The sequence below is a fragment of the Mus pahari genome, chromosome 1 (genome assembly GCF_900095145.1).
Source record: "Mus pahari chromosome 1, PAHARI_EIJ_v1.1, whole genome shotgun sequence".
NCBI lineage: Eukaryota > Metazoa > Chordata > Mammalia > Rodentia > Muridae > Mus > Mus pahari.
This window is the reverse complement of record NC_034590.1, coordinates 153,186,842-153,196,478: the sequence shown is the minus strand read 5'-3', so window position 1 is coordinate 153,196,478 and position 9,637 is coordinate 153,186,842. Positions and strand designations below refer to the sequence as shown.

Here is a 9,637-nt window from a genome sequence, read left to right as displayed (position 1 = left end):
AAAAAAAAAAAAAAGAAAGCAGGGTCTCACAGTGAGAAAAGATGTGGGCTCAGGACCCCAAGACCAAGTTCTAAGCACAGAGGAGGTTTATTTGCCCCAGAGGGACAGAGGGCAGGGAACAAGAGACAAAGATAGGAGATAGAGAATGAAGGAGAAGGGGAAGGGAACAAGGGAGAGGGGGAGGGATATTTGTCCTGGGGGACAAAGGACTACTGCCTCTAGGTAGAGAGGAGGCAGGATTTTAATTGCTGAACTTCAATACTTTGATAGCTGGACCTTGGTAGTCAGCCTGGGGGTGGGGGGGGAAGGAAGTGGCCAAATGAGGGAACCGACCTTGGTGGCTAGCTTTAGGAATGTAATCTAATGGTTTTTAATAAAACAAAGGGAATGGGAGAGAAAGGCAAGGCCTGCCAGAGCCATGCTCGCCTGCTCGGGCTGCTTAGAGTCCCTTCACAGGGAGTTAGCTGTATAGTGTTCATGGAAATGTTATTTACAGCAGCCTAGCTGTCCATTGGAGGACTGCATACAAGAAGTGTAGAGAGAGTGGAGGATTTTCCATCCTTAAAAGGAAGGAAAGTCTAACATACTCTTCACCACAGTGGGCCTTTGAGGACATCATGCTAAATTAAATCTAAAGCCAGTCACAAGGAAAATGTTATACAGTTCTGTTTATTTGAGGAACTAAAGTGGTTAAAGTCACTTGTGATTAGCAGGGGCCAGAAATATGGAGAGAATGTGGCGTTATCTCTTGTTTAGGAGGAAGAGTGTGGATGGGTGAGCTGCCTTAGTTTGATGACACTGGGACTTTAGTAAAGCCACTGAAGCAAGCACTGAAGTGGATAAGGTGCTAAGCTGACTGTAGTTGGTTCTGGGTTTTCTTTCTTTCTTCCTTCCTTTCTTCCTTCCTTTCTTTCTTTCTTTTTTCTTTCTTTCTTTTTTTTTTTTTTTTTTTGAGACAGGGTCTTGGATGGCTGTGGGTTTCTGATGTGCTTTGAGGTATATTGGCATTGCTGCAGCTCAAGTGTAGGTGTTGCTGTGTGTTTAGCTATTACTGACCTCTTTGCTAAGGGTGTACTTAGAACTTCAGAAGTTATGAGGATAAGACATTCCAGAACATTATTCTTTTTTTCTTTTCTTTCTTTTTTTGATGTCACTATCAGTTGAACCCAGGACCTCCCTCATACATGTGAGCAAGCACTCTGCCATTGAGCCACATCCCAAGCCAGAACAACAGCTTTCAACACAGATGGGGCAAGGTGGTTTCATTATAGATGAGGAGAGTTTTGAACAGGTAGAGGATATAGGCCTTTCGCTCAGTAGCTCTGCCGATCTCACTACTGTTTTTATCTGTTAGTGGTCTTGGGGATTGAACCCAGGGCTTTGTACATGCCAGGTCCAACTCCGAGTGCCCTTATGGAAAATTTTCTGGAAGCTTTATAGCTAGTCTCCTGCATCTTGGCATTCCCAGCTCAGCATTCTCAAGTGATGCCTGCCTTCTGAAGGGAGGGTATACAGGCCTGATTTTTCTAGTGCGCGTGCATGTGTGTGCGTGTGTGTGTGTGTGTGTGTGCGTGTGTGTGTGTGTGTGCGTGTGTGTGTGTGCGTGTGTGTGTGTGTGTGTGTGTGTGTGTGTGTTTTAGCTATTTGGCTTCTTTTTAAAAATCCATTTGATTTTTAGGTCCTTTAAAAATTAAAACTTTTGGGAGGTAGAGACGTGGCTCAGCAGTTCTTACAGAGAGGACCAGAGTTTAGTTTCCAGCACCCATATTGGGCATCTTACAATGGCCTATAACTTTAGCTCCAGGGGATCTGATGCTGCTGCCCTCTGTAGGCACACACAGACATGCACACATGCACATGCACACACACTAAAAAAAAAGGAAAAAAAAAGGAAAAAAATAGAAATTTTTAGAGTTTTGCTTCCCCCCAGTTTTACAGAGGTGTACCTGATGGTGAGTCCTACACTGACCTCTTGTTTGGGAAGACTGTCTTCCTCTAGAATCATGTAAACACCTGGCTCTGCTGCTGTTAGCTAGAATGTAGAGGTTAATGCTTTAGGGTTTTAGTTTAGCTTAATTTGCTTTGCGTGGGTTATTTTTGACAATGCTCGTGTTTCAGAATTCAGATTTCCTCCTCTAAGATGGAGTCCTTACTTTCATCAAGACTGTGGTGTCCTCGTCGGTGGTCACGTGGCCATCCTGAGACGGCCTGGGGCCTTTTGTGGCTGTATTTTGTTTCTGTACACTTACTAGTCCTGTGTGAGGAAGGACAGAGAGACAATACTAGAGGAGGCCCAGTCTGTGGTTCCCTTAGTGGGGAGGAGAAGCGACCTCAACAGCTGACAGAGAAACCACACCTATTCTCCCAAAACAGCCCTGCCCTCCAGAGCGCCTGTGTCCTTCCTGCTCCCAGGGGCACTGTCATTAGCTGATAGTAGGTAGTTTAAGTCCCCCAGAGAAGCAGTCATTCTTGGTGTTTGCTATATGCTTTCCCTTCCCTTATATGACACGGCCTCAGTCTCTACAGAAGTTATAGCAAGATGCTGCTGAGTTGTTTTTTTTAACTGGGGAAGTTGTAGTTTTGAAAGCTGTGTGTTTCTGCGTGGGCAGAGACACTTTGGACTGGGTTCGTACTGAAGAGCTTTAACATCCTGAAAGAGGATAGGCTGCGAAAGGAAAAATGAATGTCCTGTCGGTTTGCGCTGATCAGAGCATGATTTTTATTAATTGGACAAGGAAGGATTCTAAGCCCGCCCTTGAGTCCCCTTGAGAAACTCTCTCTCTGCCGCGCGGTCTGATCATGAGTGGAGACGTGTATCTGGAAGGCGGGTCCGAGCGAGTGGGCGGTGACGTAGGGCGGTCTGACGACGCTGCATTCTGGGAGATCTGGGGAGGTCTTCTCAGTAGCAATTCTGTGCGCCTGTAGGGGGCGCAATATAATGTTTAGTGGGAGAGTGGTTAGTGGAGTTGAGAGACCCCAACAGAAAGCCAGACAACTACAAAATAATAAATGCTCAAAACCAAAATATTTTCTGTTCCTAAATCAGCGCAAAGTCCTGGGCAGTCAGATGACTTCAGAAAAGAAAAACAGTTCTCCTGCTCCAGAGTCTGTGGCCATGGGGGAATTGAAGAAAGCCAGCAAAGAAAATATGAACCTGGTAAGAGCATACGTTTGTCTGTCTTTCTCTGGGAAGGAGGCTGATAGACTGGCCCTTGTTCTGCTGTGACTCTCTGGCTCAGTCACCGGTGTTCATGGCCCTTTCTATAGGTTTGCACAGACCATTCAGCATGTTTTGAGTTCAGGAAAGTAAGGTATGTGGGTTAGTTTGCTTCTGTTGCTGTGATAAACACTGGCCACAACTCAGGAAGGAAAGGGTTTATTTGGCTTATAGCTTACAGTTCATTATGGAGGGAACTCAGCGCAGGAACTGAAGCAGAGGCCATGAAGACACTGCTTACTGGCTTGCTCCCCACGGCTCTTTAAGCTTGTTTGTTTGTTTGTTTATATTTATTTATTTATTTATTTATTTTTGGTTTTGGTTTTTTGATGCAGGGTTTCTCTATGTAGTCCTGGCTGTCCTGGAACTCACTCTGTAGACAGGCTGGCCTCTAACTCAGAAATTCACCTGCCTCTGCCTCCCAAGTGCTGGGATTAAAGGTGTGTACCATCACTGCCCGGCTCTAAGTTTGTTTTTGTTTGTAGAACCTAAGACTGTTTGCCCAGGGAGGCACCCTTACAGTACCTGTGTCCCTACATCAATCATTAATCCAGAAAACACTCTACATGTTTGCCTCCAGGCCAGGCTGATGGAGACATTATCTCAGTTGAGGTTAGAGATGACTCTAACCAGCATAGCTAGTTACAAGTACAGATGAGCAGTACAGCATGGTAGCTGTCGACAGGTGCTGAAGGGTCGGTCGGTTAAGTCTCACCAGAAATGCCATAGGACAGGTTAGCCCTCCCTGGCTCTGCATTACCTGTGGGCAGTCCTTCAAGGTATGCTAGGCTACTGCATTAAGCTGCCCATAGCCAGTTAAGCGTGGAGGCATAACCTCCGTCTGTAAAGGAGCACTGACGTGTGACCATCTAAGCTACCATACAGTTTCCTTGTTGCAGTTCTTCTCTGGCTCTCCAGCTGGGACAGTGACACCAACAAGATTGAAGTGGTCTGAGGCGAAGAGAGAGGGGAGAAAAGGTACTCACTGGAGCCACCTCTGTCCTCACTGCCCGGGCTTCTATCCTGTATCTTCTTGGTCAGCAGTGTTTTCCATTTGTGACGACTAAGGTGGTATAATTGTAGTCATAGAAATTTGGATGATTATTCTACTTAGCACTGCCTTCAGGTACTGAGGGGCAGAGTTCCAAGCAGACTCACTGATGCCTGCTGTGGACAGACAGGACCCACCACCCATCAGCTGTCTTAAGAACACTTGTTAAACAAGACGACACAAGTACAAATGGCTTTGTGAGGCTGGGAATGTCCATGCCAAAAGGACACTCATCAAAGTCATGTTTCTCTTCTCTGCAGACTTGAGTAGTCGTGGAAGGGCGCTGGAAATCATGTCAGCATGGTTTTGAAGTTATTTAGTTGAAAGAGGATTGTTATCATGGGCTGATCTGAGCTTTTCCGTTAAAAAGCTACTGTGCGCAGGCATGGTTCTGCACAGCTGAAATCCCAGCACTCAGGATGGATGGCAGGAGGGTTTCTGGAAGTTCAGTTGCTGCTCCATGTATCAGCAGTGGAAAGAGCACATGTAGACATGTAGCTCAGTGGTAGAATGCACATGTGTGGTCTTGGGTCCCATCCCTGGGACAACAAAGTCATTGTGATGAATCTTTATTCTCTTCTAGAAAATTAGCTATCATGTGGTTTTTACTTTTTACTTTGATGAATGACAACGCTCCTTCTCCTCCCACTTTCTTTTGCACAGAATTGTGCTACTGAAGCAAGCTCAGTATTTGAGTTATTCCTATCCAAATATTTCTTTTTAAATGGTTTTTAAAACACTTTTTAAATTTTCTTTTTAAACTCAAAGTATGAGTTTTTTTTTTTAAGAACATGGTGTTTTGTATTGTTAGCCTTTTGTTACGTTCATATTTAAAGATAAGCAGGAAGTCCTGTCTTTCTGTTTTGTCAACTCTGCTTTGGAAAGAAAGAAGTGAGTTTTCCAGGAGAGTAGAGGCTGCTGATGTGACACTTTTTGGTGGATGAGGAATGGCATCCTCTCCTGTCAGAACACCCTTCCTCCACCTCCTGTCCTGAGGACAGCCGCTCTTGTCTTCCTCTTCAGTCTTCTGGTTTTCCCTTCTGTTTACTTTTATTTTTGTGGTGATAAGGATTGACTCGGCGCTTCACAAAAGGCTCCAAGATTGAGCTGTACTCTGAGGCAGCCCCCCTTCTTTCTTAAAAATGCCTGCCTGCCTCCCTCCCTTCCTCCCTCCCTCCCTCCCTCCCTTCCTTCCTTCCTTCCTTCCTTCCTTCCTTCCTTCCTTCCTTCCTCCCTTCCTTTTTGAACCATGAATTTTCTCAGGTTTTCAGGTTGGCATTAAGCTGTGATCTTCTTACTTCTGCCTCCTGAGTAGCTGGGATTTTAGGCATCATGTAGGATTGCCACTTCTGGCTTGTTTAGGGCTCATTGAGTCTAAGCTTCTACTCTTCTTTCTTGTATTCACCCTCTCAGCACCTGTTCTGCTTCCACAGCTCACTCCCAAATGGCATCTTCAGCTCTGACCTCTCCAGCCTCCAGATGTGCCGCTCAGAGCCTGGCTTCCAGTACCTCTCTTACAGGACAGTTGATGGAATCCTGGCTATTCTCAAACACTGGAAATTAGTGCAGTGTTCCCATCACCATCAATAGCCAGATGCAGACTTCTGCTTAGCACAGGGCTTCTTGGAATTCTCTGTGTGGAGCTGTCCTGTGCATTCATTGTATGATGTCCAGCAGCTGTGACCCAGCAGATGCCACTAGCATCCTTCCCTCAGTGTGACAACTGAGAGTTCCTCCAGATATACCAGCATCCCTTGAGGATTCAGGGGCAAAATCACCCCAGATGGGAACACATTGATAGAGCACCCCTTCATTAAGGGGCGTTATTTTCAGCAATCAAATCTTCCTAATTCTTTTTTTCTTTTGTTTTGTTTTTTGAGACTGGGTTTCTCTGTACAGCCTTGGCTGTCCTGGAACTCACTCTGTAGACCAGGCTGGCCTCAAACTCAGAAATCCCCCTGCCTCTGCCTCCCAAGTGCTGGGATTAAAGGCGTGCGCCACCACTGCCCGGCTTTCCTAATTCTTTAAGTCTAGGTGAACCTCTTTTCTCTGAAGCCTTGCCTGGCTAACCCAGCCAGCCAGAGTAAGTTTCTGTTGAACTCGTGTCAGCACTACAGGGGTGGACACTGACTCTGGTTTATGTTATCTACTTCGTCTGTGTTGTCCTTTCCCTGCATCTGGTTCTGGGGACAATCACATCAGTGGTGCAGTGCTTGCCTAGCACATGCAGTGCCCTGGGTTCAGTCCCTAGTGCTGCCAACACACACCTTTACACACCCACCCACCCACCAACACACACCCTTGCACACCCACCCACCTACAACCCTTTTGCTTTCTCTTGTCTCAGTAGTGTCAGCAGCTTGCTGTTTTTGGTTTTAGTAAAGGGTAGTGCTGCTAACAGCATGAGCTCCGTATTCATTAGACGTGGGTCAGTTTTCCACTGTTTTGTGTGTGTGTGTGTGTGTGTGTGTGTGTGTGTGTGTGTGTGTGGTAGTTGATGGGGCGGGTGAGCTTTTGTAGGCTGCAGATTCCACATCTGTGAAATGACAGCCTACTACCTCTCTGGTGGGTAGCTGTGAGGACAAATGAGAAAATGGACACAAGGGCCTGGGGCAATAGCCATCACCACACACGCCCTACTAAGCGGTGACTGTTACGGTCAGTAAGACTTAACAAACTGGGTTAGACGAAGCGGCACAAACGATGAGAGTCACACTCTCAAATTATTTAATCGTAAATTTGGAGAGAATACTAAGTGTAGATTCTGTGGCTTTTGGTGGGGTATTAAAGAAGAATGTTTTAAAGCGTGTCTAATCGTCTTGTTTCTCTTTTATCCTAGGATTCTTTTGAAGGCTCTGTTTACTACTGTCCTCCACAGTGAAGTTTCTCTTCAGTGGGACAAGAGTTATTTCTGTTCTCAGTGACGCTTGGACCTGCAGCTGCTTGCTGCATTTTGACTTGTGAAAGCCAACTCATACCCTGACCCGACTGATACCTCTAACCCACTCACTGGATGTCTCTGAAGCTGTGCGTCTGCGGGAGTGCTACGCTCTGTGTTTGTTTTTAATGTCAGAAGCCGCTAGCTGCCTGCCCCAGCTTACACAGTGCAGCAGGTAGGCAGGGCCAGCCACGCGGACTTAGTGTGCTTAGGTCGGTTGGTTTCTTCAAACAGGATAGTTTGTGTTAATTGTTAGTAATATTTTTTAAAAGTACTGTAGGTCTTAGTGGAGTGTTATTATTTTCAACTGGTATTTGAGGCTTTCCTCTGTGTTGCTAGTATTGAGTAACTGCTTGTTTATTTTCTTGTTTTAGAAGCCATTATTTTGATGGATAATTAAGCGAATTATAAGTTAAATGCTTTTGACCCCTTTTTATTTTAAGCTTGAGTAATCTCTTTATCTTTGTGTTCAAAGAATTTACAGCTTTCCTAGACAATCTATTATTTCTTGTGTCTAATATAGAGAATTTGACCTGGCAATGAGAAAGAATTCAGTACAGTATATTTAACAGATCTCAGTAATTAAGCTGCACCCCATACCCGTCTTCCCCTTATGATGTGAGAATGGCTGTGTGTTTGTTACCTTGGTGATGTGAGATGGCTGTGTGGTTGTTACCTCGGTGATGTGAGATGGCTGTGTGGTTGTTACCTCGCTTCCTTCATCATCTTCCTCTCACCTAGAACACAGCTGGTGCCACTGCTGCACTCTGTGCCTGGTTACTGTCACTTTGGAAATGTCATGACCTAGAGGAGCTTGCTGCAGTGTGCATGTGGTGGAAACTGAAGCAGGCCAGGAGGGGCTGGTTGGCTTCGGTAGGATGCTGTCACACATTCCTAGGGATCAAATATGCTGCTCACCTGTCTCCTGAGAGCAGGTTGGCATCAGGAAAGGCACGCGTGGTAGTCTCTGCAGGGTCCATAAAATTTAGGGGTTTCCACAGGGAGCAGTTGTGATGTATTCCCGTGGTCTAGAACAGTTGCTTCCTGCCCATCTCCTTATCTGGTTGGGTACAGGAAGTGGTGGAGTGTGGCGAGCCACTGTCTCCTGAGCCACAGGTGGCAGTTGAGGATGCTGAGGCACGGGCCTGGCTCTGTGGAACTAACTGTGCAGCCATGCTCACCCTACTGCGGGGGACCAGATACCCAGCAAGACACGGTTCCACACTAATGATAAACAGTTGAGCTTGTGTTATTGTTGAGATGAGGGCTGATGTTGTCTGTCTGTCGACTCTCTCTTCATACTACACTGTTTCATTGCTGTAACAGCAGTGCTGAAGGAAAATGTGATATTTGCCCTTCTAGCTGGGTAGTTTTGGAGCATGGAGGTGTGTGACCTATAATGCGTTTTAAGTTCTGTTCTCTAAAGCAGTTTTAGGTCATCCTTAAGGATCTTTATTAGCAAATTCATTTGTCTAGGTTTCTGACTCTTTCTGGTGGTGTTGTTACTAAGAAAAAGGTTCTTTTCTTTTTAAAATAAATTTCTTATGCCAGGTATATAGTGAGGTCAAACAGAAATCTCTTTTGTGTTAGCAAATCAGAGAGGTTCTCTTCAGCAGGAGCTTGCTCTGAGTGTGCTCCACCATGCTGTAGTGTAGCACTATGCAGGGTAGATAGCCAAGCAGTGCCTTGATGCAGCCAGGAGTTTCACACTGTGAGCAGAGAGAAAGAGAGAGAGCGCGGGACTGAGGAGCTGGGTGTGGGTGGATGGAAGCAATGACCAGGGATGGTCTGGGTGAGGGTGGTGAGAGAGGTGTACCCCATGCACGTGCTCTCAGTAGCTGGCCTCTTGGGCAGTGGGAATGTGTATTTTATTTATTTATTGGATAGTCATTACTTGCTTTAAGGATATTTTAGGTCGTTTTTTTCTAATAGAAGCTGTGATCTGGTGCAGAATAAACTTGAGGAAAACATAACCTTCTGAGTCTTGTAACCCGTGGCTGTTCTAACCTGTGGTGCTTCTAGGGAATGCAGACAAAAGCTCCAGCGTTGTCACAGAAGGCTGCTGCCGCCCTTCTCACAAGGCATACAGTTGCTGTTTTTGAGCCAGTATTTAACTAATATTTTTAACTAATGTTTGTTTGAGACAGGGTTTCTCTGTGTAGCCCTGGCTGTCCTGGAACTCACTCTGTAGACCAGGCTGGCTTCGAATTCAGAGTTTTCCTGCCTCTGCCTCCCAGGGTTGGGATTAAAGGCGTGAGTGGTCACTGCCTAGCTGACCTGTGTCTTAAAGGATTTTTATTGTATTTATTTTCCATGTTGGAGCAATCTCTTTGACAGAACCTTTCTTTTCTTTCTGGGGTTAATCGTCATAGGCTTTGATGTTGTGTCAAAGTGTTATCTGGTGGTTATTGTTGCCCAAGTATGAGGAGAC

The 9,637-nt window shown here is 45.7% G+C and overlaps 1 protein-coding gene across 1 annotated transcript in view; it reads left to right on the top strand.

The window, feature by feature from the left end:
* Arhgap19 (Rho GTPase activating protein 19) overlaps positions 1–9,409 on the top strand; it is a 39,819-nt gene extending 30,410 nt beyond the window's left edge. Inside the window, exons 10-12 of the mRNA XM_021209717.2 lie at positions 3,047–3,157; positions 4,117–4,195; positions 7,108–9,409. Coding sequence (XP_021065376.1) covers positions 3,047–3,157; positions 4,117–4,195; positions 7,108–7,118 — 201 coding nt within the window. The 3' untranslated portion in view covers positions 7,119–9,409. The remainder of the gene's footprint in view (positions 1–3,046; positions 3,158–4,116; positions 4,196–7,107) is intronic.
* The last annotated feature ends 228 nt before the right edge of the window (positions 9,410–9,637 follow it).